The following is a 22,366-nucleotide window of genomic DNA, read 5'->3' as shown; positions in this document are numbered from 1 at the left end:
GAGGAGCTCAAGCACAAACTGGTCACGGCACCAGTGCTGGCGTTCTTTGACACGACTCGCCCTACAAAGATCTCAACAGACGCCAGCCAATCTGGTATTGGAGCGGTACTCCTGCAAAAAGACAGCACGTCGTCATGGGCCCCGGTTGCATATGCTTCACGAGCCATGACCCCTACCGAACAGCGCTACGCGCAAATAGAAAAAGAATGCCTGGGCTTGTTAACTGGACTGGACAAGTTCCACGACTATGTGTATGGCCTGCCACGATTTACGGTTGAAACTGACCACCGCCCCCTGGTCAACATCATTAACAAAGACCTGAACGACATGACCCCTCACCTCCAGCGCATCTTACTTAAACTCAGGAGGTATGATTTCGAACTGATCTACACTCCGGGGAAGGATCTCATCGTGGCGGACACTCTCTCCCGAGCAGTGAGCACACCACCAGATGCGGAGGGGTTCGTGCGTCAAATTGAGGCACACGTAACTCTGACAGCAGCAAATCTGCCAGCTGATGATCCTAGTCTGGCCCACATACGCGCAGAGACGGCGACTGACCCCCTTCTGCAGCGAGTGATGCGCCACATGACGGAAGGGTGGCTCAAAGGGCAGTGCCCCCAGTTTTATAATGTGCGAGATGACCTTACCAACATAGACGGGGTCCTTATGAAATTAGACAGGATCGTTATTCCGCACAGCGTGCGCCAGATGATTCTTCATCAACTACACGAAGGCCACTTGGGCGTCGAAAAATGCAGACGAAGGGCCCGAGAGGCGGTATATTGGCCGGGTATTAATGAAGACATAGCCAACATGGTGCTCAACTGCACAACCTGTCAGAGGTTTCAGCCGGCGCATCCTCCGGAGACACTTCTACCACACGAGATGGTGACGTCCCCCTGGGCGAATGTGGGTGTTGACCTATTTCACGCGTTCGGCAGAGATTACATCGTTATTATAGACTACTTCTCAAACTACCCGGAAGTCATGCCTCTCCATGATCTGACGTCGTCCGCAGTCATTGGGGCCTGCAAGGAAACATTTGCTCGCCATGGCATTCCAAGGACTGTCATGTCAGACAATGGACCCTGTTTCGCCAGCCGTGAATGGTCGTCCTTTGCCGCAGCATATGGTTTCACTCATGTGACATCCAGCCCTCTACATCCACAATCGAACGGGAAGGCTGAAAAGGGTGTCCACATCGCCAAGCGGCTCCTGTGCAAGGCGGCTGCTGCCGGATCGGACTTTAACCTCGCCTTGCTGGCCTATCGATCGGCCCCGCTATCCACGGGTCTCTCGCCAGCGCAGCTACTAATGGGTCGCTCCCTCAGGACGACGGTACCTTCCATCCTGGCACCAACAACAGACCATGAGACGGTTCTTCGGAACATGCAAATGCAGCGTGATCGCCAGAAAAGTCGGTACGACACACGAGCAACGGACCTGCCCCCCCTGTCCTCCGGCGACAAAGTACGCGTCCATCAACCGTATGGTGGCTGGTCAGCACCGGCCGAAGTCCTCCGACAAGTGGCTCCCCGCTCGTTCCTGGTTCGCATGTCGGATGGTTCAGTGCGTCGCCGCAATCGGCGCGCCCTTCGCCGACTTCCACGCTCACAGCCACACGGTACGCACACGCCAGATCCTCAACAGGCTTCCGAGGATGACTTTGTGGAGCTGCCGCAGATCACGCCCTTTCCATCGCCACCCATGGCCATGCCTGCACAGCAGCCGGTGGTTCTTGATCCACCCTTGAGGCGGTCAACCCGAACTCGTCACAAGCCCATTAGACTGGACTTATAATACCGTTCATATGTCTAACAAGTTGCACAATTTTACATGATAACCTGTTGTTGTTGTTTATCGTTCCAGATGTCGTCTGACTGGACAACTGTTCAAGTTTTTTTTCTTCTCTCGTTCGCATTCATGTTATGTTATGGTACAACTTGGTTCATGTGACGCACCCGACATCGCCCCATGTACATAGTTCCGTCATATGCACATGCTGCACACGACACACACACACTCTTAGATGCACTCACGACACGATCATATTTATTACCACGTAGGCACATATCTTTGTAAAAAGGGGGGATGTCATGATATTCAAACACACACATCATGATGGACACACCAACAGGCAAATCAGAGCACACAACACCACAACCAATCACACACAAGAACACCAACCACATAAAAAGCACGAGCACGACACCTGGTGGTCAGTAGGTCTGGGGACAAAGACACAGAGAAGAGCTGTTACAAAATCACAAGCAGGGAATCCCCACGTGCAGAGTGTCAAGACAAAACTGTACATAGTAAGTTTAAATAAAATAGCGTTGTACCATATACAACCGTGTTGGCTCATCTGTGTGTCAGAACACCCAACACCACACGGAGTCTGCACATTCTCCCTGTGTCTGCGTGGGTTTCCTCCGGGTGCTCCGGTTTCCTCCCGCAAGTCCCGAAAAATGTGCTGTTAGGTATCTTGGACATTCTGAATTCACCCTCTGTGCACCTGAACAGGCGCCTGAATGTGGCTTTTCACAGTAACTTCATTGCAGTATTAATGTAAGCCTACTTGTGACAATAAAGGTTATTATTATTATAGAAAAGCTGGTGCACAATACCCTACCAGTTAATCTATTTTATTTTTTATTGTAATTTTTAAAATTATTTATTATTTTATTTTCTTTGGTATGTTTGGGTGTGCCTTTCTCTTCTATATCTGTGTAGCTATATATATGTTTCTTATCCTGTGTACATAACGGTAAATATACTTTGTCCAAAAATCCAATAAAAAACATATTTTAAAAATTATTATAGAAAGGTTAGCACGGTGGCGCAGTGGTTAGCACTGCTGCCTCAGGCGCCGAGGACCCGGGTTCGAACCCGGCCCCGGGTCCCTGTGGAGTTTGCACATTCTCCCAGTGTCTGCGTGGGTCTCACCCCCACAACCCAAAAAGATGCGCAGGGTAGGTGAATTGACCATGCTAAATTGTCCCTTAATTAGAAAAAAATAATTGGTCCCGGTGCTAACCACTGCGCCACCATGCTGCCTTCCTACTGTCAAGCATAACGGCAAGCGGTGTAATACTGCATAGCAAGTCCATTTTTGCTAGACACGGAATTCCACAAGTTGTCGTGAGTGACAACGGTCCTTGTTTTAGCTGTAAAGAGTGGCAACACTTTGCAGTCACATATGATTTCAATCACGGGTAGCACGGTGGTACCATGGTTAGCACTGCAGTCTCATGGCGCCAAGGGCCCAGGTTTGATCCCTGCTCTTGCACATTCCTCTCTCCTAATTTATGGCCATTCAGACAATAGTCTGCCTTCTCGATTTTGCTACCAAAGTGGATAACCTCGCACTTCTCCAAATTATTCTGCATCTGCCATTCATTTGCCCGCACACTCAACTTGTCCAAATCACATTGAAGAATCTCTGCATCCTCCTCACATCTCACCCTCAGACCCAACGTGGTGTCATCTGCAAATTTGGATAAATTACATTTTGTTCCCTCATCTAAATCATTAAAATATGTTGTGAACAGCTGGGGTACTAGCACCAATCCCTGCGGTACTCCACTAATTACTGCCTGCCAATTTGAAAAGACCAATTAATTCCTACTCTTTATTTTCTGTCTGCCAACCAGTTTTCTATCCATCTCAATACACTACCCCCAATCCCATGCACTTTAATTTTACATGCTAATCTAAAAGGACAAATATACCACATCCACTGGCTCCCCCTCGTGAACTCTACTAGCTATACTGAGAAGGGTTCCAGTAGATTTGTCAAGCATGATTTTGCCATCATAAATCCATGCTGACTCTGTCCGATCCTGCCTTGTTTTCTAACACCTTTGTGGATATTGTTGAGGATGAATGTACAATTTGGACACTGCTCAATACTTCAAACTTTTTACAATAAAGTGCCAAACTTTCTTTCTGCCTACTTCAGCCTCTCGCCTTTCCTTCAACATCCTGAGTTTTAACTGTCAGACTCATAGGCCAGAATTCTCCAGCTATTCGCTGGCTTTAGAATCTTCTGTCGAGTGATCCCTCCTTAAGCATTGGCAAAGCTGCTCAAAAGACAAATTTAACAAAGGTGATGGGTTAGTGGAGGGGGTAGACTTCTGAAATTGTGAAAAGAATTGGTGAGGATGAGTGGGGGTTCACTACCAAAATCCTACCAGAGTAGCTGCCTGCTGGCAATAATTTCTGGGAAAGCTGTGATGCCAATGGTTGGTCAAGGCAAGCCGGGTATCATAAAAGGCACCGCAATCGATCAGAGAAATGACTGACACCAGAAAAGGCAGCAAATTCAACATGCAAAAACAACACATGTTGGTTGCTGCCCAGCCTTCTCACTCAGCCCTGCTGCCGGCCTGGTCGAGTCACTTCTGCTGCTCCCCAATTCCGTGAGTCATGACGCTGGTGCTTGCCTGGCCTTCTTCGCACCTCTGTTCACTTCTCGCTCGGGGGGGGGGGGGGGGGGGGGGGGGGGGGGGGGGGGGGCAGGTCTCAAGCCACGATGACCACGTGTACTCCTGGCGGGCTGCCTGGATATTGCTGCTGGCTATCTGGCCTGGGGGGCAGCACAGTGGTGCAGTGGTTAGCACTGCTGCCTCTCAGGGCTGAGGACCCGGCTTCAATCCCTGCCCCGGGACACTGTCCATGTAGAGTTTCCACATTCTCCCCCTGTCTGCGTGGGTCTTACCCCCACAACCCAAAAGATGTACAGGGCAGGTGGTTCCTTTGCATTCCTGCTCATTCAATCATAGGCTGGCTTCTCTCTGCGTTGGCTGATGATATGAACCAATGCAGTGTGAAGACACTGCTGACTGGACCAGCTGGAAACAACAGGAAAATCAACATTGAATGTCAGCAGGCCAGGCTGAGAGCAAGGAAGAGAGTGGACGACGGACTGATGGGGAGAACGGGCAATGGAACAGTAGGAGAAGGAGTCATGCGGGTGGGGCCATAGAGCATGGAAGACAGTGGGCCGTAGTGTGGGAGTGGCACTAGTGGTGGAATGCAGACCATTAGTATGTGAAATGGAGGGGAGGGGTGCATGCGAGCGAGCGATGGGTGTGAGAGAGAGAGAGTGCGTGTGAGAGAGTGAGACAGGCCCATGTGTGAGAGAGGGTGAGCGCGCGCGAGGAGAAGCTGAGTGAGAGAAAGAGTGTGCACATGTGTCTGATATGAGAATTCACCATCACTCCTTTGTTTTTAAATTTAGAGTTCGCAATTTCTTTCTCCCCAATTAAGGGGCACTTTAGCGTGGCCAATCCACCTACCAGGCACATCTTTGGGTTGTGAGGGTGAGGCCCACGCAGACACAGGGAGAATGTGCAAACTCCACATGGACAGTGACCCGGGGCAGGGATCGAACCCGGGTCCTCAGCGCCGTGAGGCCGCAGTGTTAACCAAAGCGCCAATGTGCCACCCCCTTGACTACGGTGAAACTTGTGTCTAAATACTTTGGGGTATATTTTATGTTAATGCACGCTTTTAAATCATTGTCATGTTGGATAAAGTAGTACTGATAAGAAATGAATGAGAAATGAAATCAGCTTTCAAATTTTGACCTTTCATTTGGAATACAGGGGGGAAGAGGTCAAGATACTGGAGTTAAAGGAAGATTCAAGACTTGAGTAAAATAAAGATTAAAAATAAAATTGGGATAAAGGCTGCCCCCTACTATACTCCCTATACTCAAACAAATGCGTGGCAAAATTTGGTTCCAATTCCATCTACACGTTTGCTGACAACACGGCCATAGTGGTCGGGTCTTGAACAACGACGAGTTAGAATACAGGAGGGACATAGAGAACCTACTGGAGTGGTGTAACAATGACAATCTCTCCCTCAATGCCAGCAAAACTAAAGGGCTGGTTATTGACTTCAGAAAGCAAAGTATTGTACACACCCCTGTCTGCATCAACGGGGCCGAGGTGGAGATGGTTGCCAGCTTCAAATTCCTAGGTGTGCTCATCACCTTCGATGCTACAACCAAGAAAGCACAACAGCACCTATACTTCCTCAGAAAACTAAGGAAATTCAGCATGTCCACACTGACTCTTACCAACTTTTACAGGTGCACCATAGAAAGCATCCTATCAGGCTGCATCACAGCCTGGTATGGCAACTCGGCCCAAGCCCGCAAGAAACTTTCAAGAGTTGTGAACACAGCCCAGTCCATCACACGAACCCGCCTCCCATCCATTGACTCTGTCTACACCTCCCGCTGCCTGGGGAAAGCGGGCAGCATAATCAAAGACCCCTCCCACCCGGCTGACTCACTCTTCCAACTTCTTCCATCAGGCAGGAGATTCAAAAGTCTGAGAACATGCATTAACAGACTCAAAAACAGCTTCTCCGCGCTGTTATCAGACTCCTGAATGACCCTTTTATGGAGAGGTGAATTCAAAGTAGAGGGATAAGAATATAATTCACACCTATTATGCTGAAAGCATGGTGCAAAGTGCTATTAAGATAGAATGACATCAAAGGGAAGAAACTGGAAATCCGTAACAGGGTAACTGAATACAGTAGGAGAGGAGATGAAGGGTGCAGCTGGTGAACAGCTACTATCATAGCCATACCCAGCTGGAGAAGGCAGTTTGACTCCCTAATAATAATAATAATCTTTATTGTCATAAGTAGGCTTACATTAACACCGCTCACACTCTTCATATTGAGCAACGAGGCAGGTTGTAACAATGGCAACAGGTGTTTAATGTGAATAAATATATACAGATGTGTGTCCTAGCCCCTATAACTAAACTGTGCCAACTTAATTTGTTTCTGGCCTTACGGGCCGTAGCGCATTGTCTTGGTGGGTCCCCAGACAGTACCGCAGGAGTGGAGACAGCCTGCTGTGATTCCCGCCCTGCAACCTGGGTCCCCGATGATGGTCATCTTCTGGGGCGACCAAGCCTGGATGGGCCAAGCTGGGGTGTCCTGGGTGGCGTGGTGCCGCCCCGTTCTGCCTGCTGCCCACCAGATGTTCCGGTGGGGGGGGGGGGGTCTGAGGTGCTTCGGTGTTCTGGCACCTCCCCTGCAGGAGTCACCATCATGAGCCCCATCGCCTCCTCTTCCCTCGCGGTGCCTGATGGCCGCCGGACTACTCCATGGGACAGGAATATGAGGGGAGCTATCCCCTGAGGCTCACCCGCCACTGCCAGTGCTGGAGACCCGCTCTAATCTCGCCAAAGGTTTGCACGCTCGCGGCAATGGAGCACAGGGAATGGACCATCTCCGTCTGGGACTGCGCCACATCATGCTGCAACTGTGCCACCACCTTCTGGATTTGTGTCACACCAGCCAGTGACTGTGCCATCTCTCTCTGGGACTGGGCCATCTCCCTCTGTATCTGTGCCACGTTGCCCAGTGCCTAGGCAATGCCGCCGACGTTCCCAGCCATGGCCCGCTGTGAGTGGACCATGCTCAGGAGCTCCGCTGTGATTTCCAGGTAGCTCGGGGGCAAGGTTGCCTGTAAGGCAGCAACTAGTCCTGGGCCTCAGCTAGCGCCTGCACAGAATTCCTCAGGCTTTGGACAGGCTGATCCAAAGCCGAATCTGTCGCCTCCAATGCCTCCACCTTTCAAGTTATAACCAAGTGGATTTTTAGCATTACGCATTTACTTCATTGAAGTAAAATCAGCAGATAGAAAAGAATGACTAGGGGGGAAAATATATAGGTGTGAAATTCTGCTAACACCAAGTAAATTAAAGAAAACTGGAGACTATCAGTCTATGAGAAACATAATTTATAGCCAAAATCAAAGTCAAAATTATGACCTGGGGACACAGTTGGAAAATAAAACTATAGAAATGACCGGAACCAAAATTCACACCCCTCTTGAAATCAAAGCATTTTGAACATCACAAAGGAAACAATGTAATCAGAGCCCTGAGAGGTGAGGTCATGTCAAAATGAATACTTAGTTGTATTAGAATGTTTAGATCAAAGATACTTTTTATAATCCATGAAGGAGAATAAACCCTGAGAAAGGGGCAGAGAAGCACAGAACCAGAGAGAGAGAGCCAGAGAAGCAGAGAAGGAACAAGAGAAGCAAGCAGAGTCAGCTTACAGTCAGCTCAGTCATGGGACAAAGCAAAGTAGCCGAGCTAAAACAGCCAATACATCTAAGGAAGACCAGAATTTAAAGAGGAGGCAGAGTCAGCTCAGAGACAGCCAGCAGAACCAGCTCTCATTGCTCCGTACATGGGATCAACAAGATAATAGCAACCGAGCTAACCAGCAAATACATCTAAAGAAGACCAAAAGAATTTAAAGAAGAGTGATTGTCAAGTTGGGCCTGAATGTCCCTTCAACCAACCAGGAGGGTCCAGAAGCAAGATCTTTTTATCTTTCTGTAAAGACAGTGATTGCAGCTTTTAAAATAAAAAATAAAAGAATAAAATAACTTAAAATTTTAACCTGAAACAGTGGTTATTCCAAAGACTACTTTACTTATTTAGCAATGCGGGACCCAGGATCGATGCTACTAAGTGGTAAGTAGATGAAATCTTCTGTGAAGATATGGGTTATACCGGGGGATAACTTGTAAACATAGTTTGACCTGAATAGCACCCACCTAAGCCTGCATAGGAGTCGGGGAGTGAGAATCCCTGTTCACCATTTAGAATATCAACCCTTTTTGGTATAGGGGGAATTCTAAGAATAGTGGTGAGATTTCAACAACAGAGTAGAATGGAAACTCCTTACTCCTTGGCCACCCAAATCTCCATGGGCCCCCCCTCCACCCTCCATGCACTCCATAAACCCCCGCAGCTCCTTTGCCATAGCTGATACCACCCAGACCTGGAACTCGACCGATCCAGCCTCGGATCCAGGACCGTGTTGAAATCTCCCCCCATAATCAGTCGATATGAATCCAGGTCTGGGATTTCCCCGTCTGACAAACTCAACATCATCCCAGTTCAGGGCACATATATTTACCAATACCACAGCCATTCCCTCCAACTTCCCACTAACCATAACATATCCACCCCCCAAGTCCGCCTCTATCTTCCCCATCTCGAACGCCACCCATTTATTCACCAGGATTGCCACCCCCCTCGTTTTAAAGTCTAAATCCCGAATGAAACACCTGCCCAGCCCATCCCTTCCTCAACCTAATCTGATCCCCCACCTTCAAATGTGTCTCCTGCAACATGCCCACGTCCGCCTTCAGTTGCCTCAAGTGCGTGAACAGACGGGCCCTTTTGACTGGCCTGTTCAGTCTCCGAACATTCCACATGACCAGCCTGGTCGGGGAACATGCCGCCACCCCCCCCCCCCCCCACCCCGCGCACTGCTGAATTCACCCTCTGTGTACCCGAACAGGCGCCGGAATGTGGTGACTAGGGGCTTTTCACAGTAACTGAATTGCAGTGTTAATGCAAGTCTCCTTGTGACAATAAAGATGACAGGCAGCACAGTAGCACAATGGATAGCCCTGTTGCTTCACAGCCCCAGAGTCCCAGGTTCGATTCCCGGCTTCAGTTACTGTCTGTGAGGAGCCTGCAAGTTCTCCCCGTGTTTGCGTGGGTTTCCTCCGGGTGCTCCGGTTTCCTCCCACAAGTCCCGAAAGATGTGCTGTTAGGTAATTTGGACATTCTGAATTCTCCCTCTGTGTACCTGAACAGGCGCCGGAATGTGGCGACCAGATGCTTTTCACAGTAACTTCATTGCTGTGTTAATGTAAGCCTACTTGTGACAATAAAGATTACTAAAATTAAAGACAGTCTGTGTTCCTGATAGAAAGGGTGCCCAAGGCTTATACCATTTCTTCCTCAGCTGTTACAGCGCTTTAATTTTCTCATAAGAAAAGCTAATAGAGTAATACAGAAATAACATAAAGCTGCTTCTAATTAAATGCTGAGTATTAAAGTCTTATCCTTCAATCGTAACCTAATTGTAACACTATATGATCAATCACCTGTTTCTGACTGTATCCAATTGGATGGGCTGCAACTCTGTAGTCCCAGCAATGCTAGGCAGGAGCAGTGGCCACTGATGGGACTACAGGCAGTTCCCAATGGAGATCCTCCCTGGAGCCAGACACCAAATTAATCACAGAATCACAAGTGGCGGGATTTCTCAAGTGTCAGGCTAGCAGGACCCGGTGAGCAGGGTGAGAAGGGTGAATGGTTGGGTTTGAGAGGCTACTGGGGAGAGCGTAAAGAGGGAAGTATGATCTTGGTGGGGGGGGTGTAGTGCCTCCACTTGGCACAAGGGACTCGCAAAGGAGATCCCCCACTCTTGCCTAACGCCAAACGCTAAAGATGGTAGTCCTTCCATATGGAGTGGGCCTCGCCCTGCCATGAGTAAAATAGTGGCGGAGGTGGAATGAGATTCTCAGGTACCTTTCATTGGCCACTTAAGGGCTTCAATAGGCCCAAGGGTGGGCAGGCAACCCAACAAATCCCTATAAAGTTTCATGCAGGTTGGAGCTGGGCGGGTAGGTGGTGAGAGCTCTACTAATGTAACACCATTGTCTGTAACTATTTATGCTATAAATCCAACTTTACTTTTTAATTCTGCCCAAGAGTCCCCTTACAATTCGCAAGAATCTTCTGGGTTATTTCTCTGGAACTAACTTAAGGTATGCCACTGCTCTCAGGAATTCACTTTGGTTTCTCCTCAGTGTTCCAGCTAGTCTCGAAGGTATGAGTTTTTTTAGGAGCCTTCCACTAGCATTCAGCTCGGCAACCCTCTAGTTATCCTACAGAACGAACAAGACTGTGAACTCCCAAGCTCAAGCACTGAAGAACACCCCTGCTTCCCAATGTCCTGACATTGGAGAGTAGTACGAAAGAAAAAATGCTGGAAAATCTCAGCATGTCTGGCACATCTGTAGGGAGAGAAAAGAGCTAACGTTGAGTCCAATGGTGTGGTAGATAACTTTCTCTCAATCTTATCCCAAGCTCCTTTCACTGTAGGGTTCTTCCCCTAGCTCTAAACTAGGCCAATCTTCCAGCTTCTTTTCCCCTCATTACCTATATCTTCAAACTGAGCGCAAGCTCCCACCCACCTTCCACGTGAACTACATTTTCTTTGCTTAATTTCTTTTATCCTCTCAACTCTCAAGTGAACTGCAATCTAAACAAAAATAAAACTGCAACTATCTCTGCTTGCGATATTCCTGAATTTATTGGAAAATATGTAATTTTTCCCCAAAATGGCTTCCCCTATCCCCTCCTCCACGGCAACAGGAAACAACTTAATTAACGTATCTCTGACCACAGCAACCTTTCATCTTAGAAACGAAAGGAAGGAGGCTTCCGGAGGCGACCATGGAGTGACCGGTCGCACATTTGGCAGCCCCCACTCATGATGGTCTTTGCGTGGCTTTTAAGCCGAATTGTTGCAGGAAATCTGTAGAGAAAGGGTATAGAAGCAAGAACAGATGAAAGGGAGCCCCAGTTTACGGAGCTGCAGCCCAGAAGTCATCGGAAAAGAACGAACCAGGTGGTGGTGGCGAGTGAGGAGCAGACAACGCGTGTGGAGATGGCGGAAGAACAGGATGGGACCCCGTCAGCTCAGTGGTCGATGGACCAGCTGGTGAGCTTCTTAAATGAGAGGTTCACTCAACAAAGGAAGGAGAGTGTGGAGGACCTGGCCCGGGTGGTGGACTCGATCAAGGCGGTAGTTGACCACGTGGAGACGAAACTGGTGGCCCAGGGTCAGGCGATCCAGAGGTTGGAGGAGCTGGTGGGGGAGCATGAGGACCAGTCCACCTCGATGGCAACAGAGATTGGGATGCTGCATGACCAGCAGAAGAGACTGCTGGAGAAAGTGGAGGATCTGGAAAATTGTTCTCAGAGGCAGTACATTCGGATCGTGGATCTGCCGGAGGGAATCGAAGGATCGGACACTGATGTGTATGTGGGGAAGATGTTGGAGAAGCTGCTTGGGGAAGGTGCGTTTGATCGACCACTGGAGGTGGATCGGGCCCACAGGGCACTGATGCGCAAGCCCCAGGGGGGGCGAGACGCCGAGGGCGATGATGGTGCGATTACATCGGTTCCTGGACATGGAACGCATTATGAGGTGGGTCAGGCAGACGAGGTGATGTACGTGGGACGATGCCGATATCCGTGTGTATCAGGACCTGGGAGCAGAGCTCGCAAAGAGGAGGGCGAGCTTTAACAAGGTCAAGTCGGCCCTGTACAAAAAGGGCATAAAGTTCGGACTACTGTAACCGGCCCGCCTATGGGTGACGTATGGGGGCCGGGAGTGGTACTTTGGCTCATCGGAGGAGGCAGCGGACTTTATGAAGGGGAATAGACTGACAGGAGAAGGAGGATCTTGAACTTTGAGGAGAACTGAACTATGTTTTGTAAACCTTTGGATCTGTGTTGTTTGGACTTATTTTGGAGGTTTTGCTCGTTTCTTGCTGGGTTTTTTCGGTTCGGTTTGGGGTTAGGCTGGTATATAGTAACTTGTAAAGGGAGGAGGGGTGGGCCTTCGTGCTCGGACCTTGGGAGGGATAGTTTGTTTGTTTTTGCTTCTTGCCTTTGTTTCGACTGTTTGCACTAAAAGCGGGGTTGGGGGGGGGGGGGCGGGGAAACCAGTGGGGGGTAAAATGCTAGGCGGCAAGGGCGGGGGCTGCCAGGTTAGTTGGGAGGGCTAGTTCATGGAAGCAAAGTGGGGGGTGAGCTGAAGACCGATGCGGCGGGGGGGGGGGGGGGGGAAACTAGATTGCTGACGGAGAGGGGACTTTCAAAGTGGAAGAGAAGGAGGATTGATGACGCTGGTTGCCCGAGGGCCAGCCAGGGGAGGTGCAGGACATGGGCCAAAGACTAGCCTAGGAGACTATATGGTTGATCAGCAGAGGGGGGGGGGGGGGGGGGTGAATCTTGGTCAATAAGCGGGTGGCGTTCGTTCGAGGTGGGGGAGATAGAGGCAGACCGGGGGATGGATATGTTATGGTTAGTGGGAAGCTGGAGGGAATGGCTGTGGTATTGGTAAATATATATGCCCCAAACTGGGATGATGTTGAGTTTGTCAGATGGGTGTTGGGAAGATCCCGGACCTGGATTCATATCGACTGATTACGGGGGGACATTACAACACGGGTCCTGGATCCGAAGCTGGATCGGTCGAGTACCAGGATTGGGAAGGTATCAGCTATGGCAAAGGAGCTGCGGGGGTTTATGGAGCCCATGGGGGTTGGATCCGTGGAGATCTGGGAGGCCAAGGAGTAAGGAGTTTTCATTCTACTCCCATGTACATAAGTTATATTCCCGGATAGACTTCTTTGTTTTGGACAAAACGCTGCTGGCTGAGGTGGTGGATGCTGAATATTCAGCAATTGTTGTGTCAGACCATGCCCCGGACTGGGTAGACCTGCAAGTCAACAAAGGAAAGGCCCAATGGCCGCAATGGAGGTTGGATGTGGGGCTGTTAGCGGAGGAGGAGATGTGCGAGCGGGTGAGGGAGGCCATTCGGGGGTATATAAAGATCAATGACACAGGTGAGGTTTCGGTGGGGGTGGTGTGGGAGGCACTGAAAGCTGTTATTAAGGAGAAACTCATCTCAATTCGGGCACATAAGGAGAAGACTGAGAGGGCGGGGTCGGACAGGCTGGTAGACGAAATTTTACAGGTGGACAGGAGGTATGTGGAGTCTCCGGATGACGGGCTTCTGAAGGAACGTCAGAGACTGCAGCTGGAATCTGGGCTCCTATCCACAGGTAAGGAGGTGGGACAGCTGAGGAGGGTAAAGGGGGTGGTGTATGAATATGGGGAAAAGGCCAGCAGGATGTTGGCGTACCAGCTGAGGAAACAGGAGGCAGCGAGAGAGATTGGGAAAGTAAAAGATACAGGGGGGAAGTTGGTTTTGGATCGGCGGGGGTGAATGATGTGTTTCGGGAGTTTTACAGTGGATTGTACAAATCGGAACCCCCAGCCAGGGAGGAGGGTATGAAGCGGCTCCTGGGGGGGCTGGAGTTCCTGAAGATAGATGAGGAGTTGGTGGAGGGTTTGGGTGCCCCAATTGGGCTTAGGGAGGTTATAGCCGAGTTGGGGGCGATGCAATTGGGTAAGGCCCCGGGGCCTGATGGATACCCGGTTGAGCTTTATAAAACGTTCTCCGGGTTGCTAGGGCCGCTCCTGGTAAAGGCTTTTAATGAGTCCAAGGAGCTGGGAGTCCTCCCCCCAACATTGTCGCAGGCATCGATCTCTCATACTTTGAAGCGGAATAAGGATCCGGAGTGTTGTGGGTCGTATAGACCGATCTCCCTGTGGATGCTAAATTGCTGGCAAAGATCTTGGCCATGCGCATAGAGGACTGTGTCACGGAGGTAATAGGGGAGGACCAGTCGTGATTTGTGAAGGTACGACACCTGACGTCCAATATTAGACGGCTCCTATATGTGATAATGATGCCTGCGGAGGGGCGCGAGGTCGAGGTGGTGGTGGCCATGGATGCAGAGAAGGCCTTTTATCGGATGGAGTGGAGGTACCTGTCGGATGTCCTGCGAAGGTTCGGGTAGGGATTCGTCGATTGGGTCCGGTTGCCGTATCAGGCACCGGTGGCGAATGTAAGGACCAACTGGGTCCGGTCAGAGTATTTTAGTCTGCGCAGGGGACAAGGCAGGGGTGCCCACTCTCCCACTACTGTTTGCCCTGGCCACAGAGCCTTTGGCAATGGCGCTGAGGGCATCGAACATTTGGCGGGGGATAGTGGAGCAGAGGGTCTCGCTCTATGCGACGATTTGCTCCCGTTTATAACAGACCCGTTAGGGGGTTTGCGGGAATACTGGAGGAATTTGGCCGGTTCTCAGGCTACAAACTAAACAGGAGCAAGAGCGAGGTCTTCGCAATCCAGGCAAGGGGGCAGGAGAGGAGACTGAGGGAGATGCTGTTCAAAGTGGTCGGAAGGAGTTTTAGGTATCTGGGGATTCAGATGGCAAGGGACTGGGGTCAGCTTCATAAACTAAATTTGGGCAGGGTTATTGAGCAAATGAAAGGGGACTTCCGCAGGTGGGACGTGCTCCCGCTGTCATTGGCGGGGAGGATACAGGCTGTGAAATTGATAGTCCTCCCGAGATTGCTGTGTGTGTTTCGGTGTCTCCCAATCTTTATCCCCAAGGCATTTTTTAGGAAAATAAGCACGGCGATCTCGGGTTTTTTGAGCTGGGAAAGCCCAGAGGGTGAAGAAGGTCCTTCTTGAGCGGGGGTGCGGGGTGGGAGGCTTGGCCATGAATTACTACTGGGCAGCTAATATTTAGATGGTTAGGAAGTGGGTAGTGGGGGAGGGGTCGGTGTGGGAGCGGGTAGAGGCGGCATCTTGTAAAGGCACGAGACTGGAGGCTCTGTTAACGGCACCTCTGCCGTTCTCGCTGGCTCGGTACTCCACAAGCCCAGTGGTAGTGGCAGCCTTGAGAGTGTGGGGACAATGCAGGCAGCATATGAGACTGGAGGGGGCGTCGGTGTGGTCACCGATCTGTGACAATTTGGCCTTTGCCTCCCTGGTGGCCCGGAGACGGATTTTGCTGGGATGGAGGGACTCAGAGCCTCCAAAGTCGGGGGTGTGGGTCAGTGACATGGCAGGTTTCTCAGGCTAGAGAAGATTAAGTTTGCCTTAAGGGGTTCAATACAGGGGTTCGCTCGGAGGTGGCAGCAGTTCATCGACTTCTTTAAGGAAAACTGACCATCAGTGGAGGGGGGAGAAGGGGAGGCGTAGGAGTGGAGAAAAGGGCAAGGAATCTAATTTATGGGTAGCTAGGAGTCAGGGCGGGGGGGGGGGAGGTTGGATATGTTACTGTGGGTTTTTTGCGTGTGTCGGACCACTCTGTTATTTGGAATGTTAATATGTTAAAATTATAAATGCCTCAATAAAATATTTTCTAAAAACAAACAAAGAGCAGGTTTCACTACAATCATGCACAATCTTTTATCTTACTTTGATCTTTACTAATTATCAGCCAGATTCTATGGTCAGGAAGACTCCAGCACAGATCATGTGATCCCTTTCATTTATCCTAAATTTAAAGAGAAAGTCCAAAACTATAACCCTCTTATAAATCTTAAAATGTAATCACATAAATTTCACCACTGTAATTTGTAAACTTCACCATTGTAACAGTATTTTGTAATAAGTCCCCTGACTTCCCAAAACCTTTCCAAGACCTATAAGGAATGGAATATATGCTCCACTTGTCTAATAATAGTAATCATCATTATTGCCACAAGTAGGCTTACATAACATTGCAATGAAGTTACTGTGAAAATCCCCTAGTCGCCACATTCCGGCACTTGTTCTGGTGCACTGAGGGAGAATTCAGAATGTCCAATTCACCTAACTGCACGTCTTTCGGGACTTGTGGGAGGAAATCGGAGCACCCAGAGGAAACCCACGCAAACACGGGGAGAATGTACAGACTCTACACAGACAGTGACCCAAGCCGGGAATTGAACCTAGGACGAAAGAGAAATTTTCTCTTTCAAAGATCAAAGGGAAGATTCAAATTGTGTTACTGAAAGGGAGGTGAAGGGCAATCACAGCTGTGGCTACATCCATAATCAAATGACTTTAGTATCCTGAAACCCATAGTAAGATGCATTTTCTCTTTCATTTCAGATTCCAGCATCCGCAGTAATTTGCTTTTATTAATTGAACCTAGGACCCTGGTGCTGTGAAGCAACAGTGCTAACGTGGTACCTTGCCGCCCAACCAGATAAGTGGCACCCGAATAAGGGGAGAAATTCTCCGTAATCGGCGAGATGTCCGCCGATCGGCACCAAAAACGGCGCAAATCAGTCCGGCATCGTGCCGCCCCAAAAGGTGCGGAATCCTCCGCATCTTGACCGGCCGAGCCCTAACCTTGAGGGGCTAGGCCCGCGCTGAACTGATTTCCACCCCGCCAGCTGGCGGGAAAGGCCTTTGGTGCCCCGCCAGCTGGCGCGGAAATGACATTGCCAGGCGGCGCATGCGCAGGAGCGTCAGCGGCCACTCACGGCATCCCCGCGCATGCGCAGTGGAGGGAGTCTCTTCCGCCTCCGCCATGGTGGAGACCGTGGCAAAGGCAGAAGGAAAAGAGTGCCCCCACGGCACAGGCCCGCCCGCGGATCGGCGGGCCCCGATCGCGGGCCAGGCCACCATGGGGGCACCCCGGGGCCAGATCGCCCCACTGCCCCCCCCAGGACGACAGAGCCCACCCATGCCGCCTTGTCCTGCCGGTAAGAGAGGTGGTTTAATCCACACCGGCGGGACAGGCATTCTAGCAGCGGGACTTCGGCCCATTCAGGCCGGAGATTCGCGGGGGGGGGGGGGGGGGGAGGCCAGCCAACCGGCGCGTCGCGATTCCCGCCCCCGCCGATAATATCCGGCACCTTTAGGGGGCGCCCCGACGCCGGAGTGGTTCCCACCACTCCATCACGCCGGGACCCGCCCAAGATGCCCGAGCTAAAAATTGGGCCAGCAGATATACACAGTCAATATTCCAGTTAACCTAGTGACAGTGCGATGGCTGCTTGTAAATGGGTAACTTTGGTGTTACTTCACAGAAGAAGAAACAAGTAAAAAAAGTAATTCACGAGTCAACGGCTGATGAAATGAATAGACGATCAAGCCATTATTTAATTTGCCTTTTGTCACGTGCTCCGAGAAGGTTAAAACAACCCCGGATAGATTGATCATTTAGCCCGAGCTATAAAAAAAAACAAGTATTCCGTTCCTGTTTTTGGCTCCCAAATATTACAGCAAAATAACCCGCGAAGGGACTGAGTTTGCTGGAAACATTTAGAGTCTATTTCTCAGAAGAAATTTTGTTGATTCAATTAAAAACCTTGTGCGATGTTACTCTTACAACTGAAGAAAAGGACTTTAAAACCTCACCAAGTTCCTGAGCATCTGCGCTATTGGAATCCTCCGAGCTGCTGCAGTGGTCATTGACACTGATCAATCTATCCGGGGTTGTTTTAAACGCGATTCAGCCACACCTTCTCGGAGCACGTGACAAAAGGCAAATTAAATAATGGCTTGATCGTCTATTCATTTCATAAGCCGTTGACTCGTGAATTACTTTTTTACTTGTTTCTTCTTCTGTGAAGTAACACCAAAGTTACCCATTTACAAGCAGCCATCGCACTGTCACTAGGTTAACTGGAATATTGACTGTGTATATCTGCTGGCCCAATTCTGAACCTGCCGTTACCAGAAATTTCCTAAAGCCACATCACAAAAATGGGAGGCTTGCATTATTGCCTGTATATGCAGTATTTACGTGTGTTGGTGTTCCTTCCTGACGGGAACTAGCACGGTAGCATTGTGGATAGCACAATTGCTTCACAGCTCCAGGGTCCCAGGTTTGATTCCGGCTTGGGTCACTGTCTGTGCGGAGTCTGCATTTCCTCCCCGTGTGTGCGTGGGTTTCCTCTGGGTGCTCCGGTTTCCTCCCACAGTCCAAAGATGTGCGGGTTAGGTGGATTGGCCATGATAAATTGCCCTTCGTGTCCAAAGTTTCCCTTAGGAAACCCCTTGGGTGGGGTTACTGGGTCATGGGGATAGGGTGAAGGTGTTGACCTTGGGTAAGGTGCTCTTTCCAAGAGCCAGTGCAGACTCGATGGGCCGAATGGCCTCCTTCTGCACTGTAAATTCTATGAAAGTAATTTGATCTGGTCAGACTTTACAATACAAATACATCACCTGACAGATTACCTGAATCCAGAGATGATTTTGGGGTTGCTATGGGTTATTACATTTCATACGGCCTGAAGCCAAGAGATAGACAAGCCGCAAATTAATGCCCCCCAAAAGGCCAATTTTGAGCGTGTCCAGTGGGGTCTTTCTCAGCACCAGCAGCACCGAGAATGACCCCGCTATCAAACGGGACTCTTACTTCTTCCTCCCCCGGAATGCCCCTCCGAGGCCGCACCTACCTCATTTCCTTCAGCTCGTCAGCACAGGAAGAAATCGGGACGGCCTCCGGAGGCCCACTGCCCCAACTCACAGGATGTTGATTATGGGAGATTCAGCGATGGCCATGCCATTGAATGTCAAGGGATGATGGTTTGATTCGCTCTTAATACGATTCCCATCGTAATGAAGTGCTTCAAGAGGTTGATCATGAAGCGCATTACCTCCATACTCCTAGAACGCCTTGATCCACTGCAATTCGCATACCGTCGCAACCGATCCAGAGCAGACGCTATTTCCCTGGCCCTACACTCATCCCTAGAGCATCTCCACAACAAGGACTCCAACATCAGACTCCTATTTATTGACTTTATATGAAAAAGCCCTGGGGAAAATTGATGTACAGAGAGATCTGGGTGTTCAGGTCCATTGTACCCTGAAGGTGGCTGCGCAGGTCGATAGAGTGGTCAAGAAGGCATACGGCATGCTTTCCTTCATCGGAAGGGGTATTGAGTACAAGAGTTGGCAGGTCATGTTACAGTTGTATAAGACTTTGGTTCGGCCATATTTGGAATATGCGTGGAAAGGTCTTTACGCAGAGGGTGGTGGGTGCCTGGAACGCATTGCCGGCAGAGGTGGTAGAGGCGGGCACAATAGCGTAATTTAAGATGTACCGAGACAGATAAATGAATGGGCAGGGAGTAGAGGGATACAGATCCTTAGAAAATATGAAACAGTTTTAGATAGAGGGTGTGGATCGGCGCAGGCTTGGAGGGCAGAAGGGCCTGTTCCTGTGTTGTAATTTTTCTTTGTTCTCTTTGTTCTTTGACTACAGCTCCACCTTCAACATCACAATCCCAGCCAAGCTCATATCAAAGCTCCAAAACCTAGGACTTGGCTCCCCACTCTGTAACTGGATCCTCGATTTTCAGATCAACAGACCATAATCGGTAAGAATGAACAACAACACCTCATCCACAATAGTCCTCCATACCGGGGCCCTGCAAGGCTGCGTACTTAGCCCCCTACTCTACTTCCTGTACACACACGACTGCGTGGCAAAATTTGGTTCCAACTCCATCTACAAGTTTGCTGACAATACGACCATAGTGGGCCAGATCTCGAATAACCACGAGTCAGAATCCAGGAGGGAGATAGCGAACCTAGTGGAGTGATGCAGCAACAACAATCTCTCCCTCAATGCCAGCAAAACTAAAGAGATGGTCATTGACTTCAGGAAGCAAAGTACTGTACACACCCATGTCAGCATCAACGGGGCTGAGGTGGAGATGGTTAGCAGTTTCAAAATCCTAAGGGTGCACATCTCCAAAAATCTGTCCTGGTCCATCCACGTCGACGCTACCACCAAGAAAGCACAACAGCGCCTATATTTCCTCAGGAAACTAAGGAAATTCGGCATGTCCACATTAACCCTTACCAACTTTTACAGATGCACCATAAAAGCATCTTATCTGGCTGCATCACAGCCTGGTATGGCAACTGCTCGGCCCAGGACCAGAAGAAACTTCAGAGAGTCGTGAACACCGCACAGTCCATCACACAAACCTGCCTCCCATCCATTGACTCGATCTACACCTCCCGCTGCCTGGGGAAAGCGGGCAGCATAATCAAAGACCCCTCCCCCTCGGCTTACTCACTCTTCCAACTTCTTCCATCGGGCAGGAGATACAGAAGTCTGAGAACACGCACAAACAGATTCAAAAACAGCTTTTTCCCCACTGTTACGAGACTCCTAAATGACCCTCTTATGGACTGACCTCGTTAACACTACACCCCTGTATGCTTCATCCGATGCCGGTGCTTATGTAGTTACATTGTATACCTTGTGTTGCCCTATTATGTATTTTCTTTTATTCCCTTTTCTTTCAATGTACTTAATGATCTGTTGAGCTGCTTGCAGAAAAATACGTTTCACTGTACCTCGGTACACGTGACAATAAACAAATCCAATCCAATCCAATCTTATTAGAGATGTTCATTGCCTGGTACTTGTGTGGCGCAAATGTTACTTTTCACTTGTCAGCCCAAACCTGGATACTATCCAGGTCTTGCTGAATTTGGACAAAGACTGCTTCAGTATTCAAGGAGTCCCGAATGGTGCTGAGCATTGTGCAGTCATCAGTGAACATCCCTACTTCTGATATTACGATGGAAAGAAGATCATAGATTATCATAGAATTTACAATGCAGAAGGAGGCCATTCGGCCCATCGAGTCTGCACCGGCTCTTGGAAAGAGCACCCTACCCAAGGTCAACACCTCCAGCCTATCCCCATAACCCAGTAACCCCAGCCAACACTAAGGGCAATTTTGGACACTAAGGGCAATTTATCATGGCCAATCCACCTAACCTGCACATCTTTGGACAGTTGGAGGAAACCGGAGCACCCGGAGGAAACCCACGCACACACGGGGAGAACGTGCAGACTCCGCACAGACAGTGACCCAAGCCGGAATCGAACCTGGGACCCTGGAGCTGTGAAGCAATTGTGCTATCCACAATGCTACCGTGCTGCCCATCATTGATGAAGATAGTTCGGCCTAGGACAACCCGGAGGAATTCCGACAGTGATGTCCTGGAGCTGAGATGATTGATCTCCAAGCACCACAACTATCCTCCTTTGTGCCAGGTATGACTCCAACCAGCGGTGGGTTTTCCCCGATTCTTATTGGCTCCAGATTTGCTAGGGTTCCTTGATGCCATTCGTGGTCAAATGCTGCCTTGATATCAAGGACAGTCACTGTCACCTCTGGCATTCAGGTCTTTTGTCCATGTTTGAACCAAGGCTGTAATGAGGTCAGGAGCTGAGTGACCCTGGCAGAACCCAAACTGCACATCCATGTCGGGCAGCACAGCAGCACTTCACAGTTAGCTTCACAGTGCCAGAGTCCCAGTTTCAATTCCCGGCTTGGGTCACTGTCTATGTGGAGTTTGCACATTCTCCCTGTGTCTGCGTGGGTTTCACCCCCACAACCCAAAGATGTGCAGGTTAGGTGGATTGACCACACTAAATTGCCCCTTAATTGGAAAAAAAAATGATTGGGCACTCTAAAATTTTTTAAAATAAGGACTATTTTTTAAAAACTGAGCATCAGTGAGCAGACTAGTAAGTGCTGCTTGATAGCGCTGTTGCTGATTCCTTCTATCACTTTACTGATGATTGAGAGTAGACTGCTGGGGCTGTAATTGGCCGGGTTGTATTTGCCCTGTTTCTTGTGTACAGGACATACCTGGGCAGTTTTCCACATTTGTTGGGTAAGTGCCAGTGTTATGGCTGTACTGGAATACCTTGGCAAGGGATGTGGCAAGTTCTAGAGCACAGGCCTTCAGTTCAATTACCAGAATATGGTCAAGGACCATAGTCTTTACAGTATTCAGTTCCTTCAACCGTTTCTTGATGTCATGTGGAATAAATCAAAATGTCTGAGGACTGACACCTGTCCACCCCCATTCACAGCCGGAT

At 49.6% G+C, this 22,366-nt stretch overlaps 1 protein-coding gene and 1 long non-coding RNA gene across 10 annotated transcripts in view; one reads left to right on the top strand and one right to left on the bottom strand.

The window, feature by feature from the left end:
• The window catches only part of LOC140409295 (solute carrier family 2, facilitated glucose transporter member 11-like), a 164,231-nt gene extending 146,259 nt beyond the window's left edge, over positions 1 to 17,972 (bottom strand). For 5 of the 7 annotated variants that reach the window (XR_011940317.1, XR_011940315.1, XM_072497679.1 and 2 more), the window contains exon 1: positions 17,863 to 17,972. Coding sequence is in view for 3 of the 7 variants with exons in the window: in XM_072497679.1 (XP_072353780.1) it covers positions 17,863 to 17,916 (54 nt within the window). In the remaining 4 variants the exon portion in view is untranslated. The remainder of the gene's footprint in view (positions 1 to 17,862) is intronic. The other 2 variants (XM_072497713.1, XM_072497731.1) reach the window with 2 other exon arrangements.
• The window catches only part of LOC140409345 (uncharacterized), a 165,862-nt gene extending 145,007 nt beyond the window's left edge, over positions 1 to 20,855 (top strand). For all 3 annotated transcript variants that reach the window (XR_011940325.1, XR_011940324.1, XR_011940326.1), the window contains one exon: positions 19,718 to 20,855. This is a non-coding gene — a long non-coding RNA (uncharacterized lncRNA). The remainder of the gene's footprint in view (positions 1 to 19,717) is intronic.
• Positions 20,856 to 22,366: the final 1,511 nt, after the last annotated feature.

This window comes from Scyliorhinus torazame, chromosome 1, assembly GCF_047496885.1.
Source record: "Scyliorhinus torazame isolate Kashiwa2021f chromosome 1, sScyTor2.1, whole genome shotgun sequence".
Classification (NCBI taxonomy): Eukaryota; Metazoa; Chordata; class Chondrichthyes; order Carcharhiniformes; family Scyliorhinidae; genus Scyliorhinus; species Scyliorhinus torazame.
Note: the sequence above shows the minus strand (reverse complement) of the source record. Positions and strands in the feature narration are given on the sequence as shown.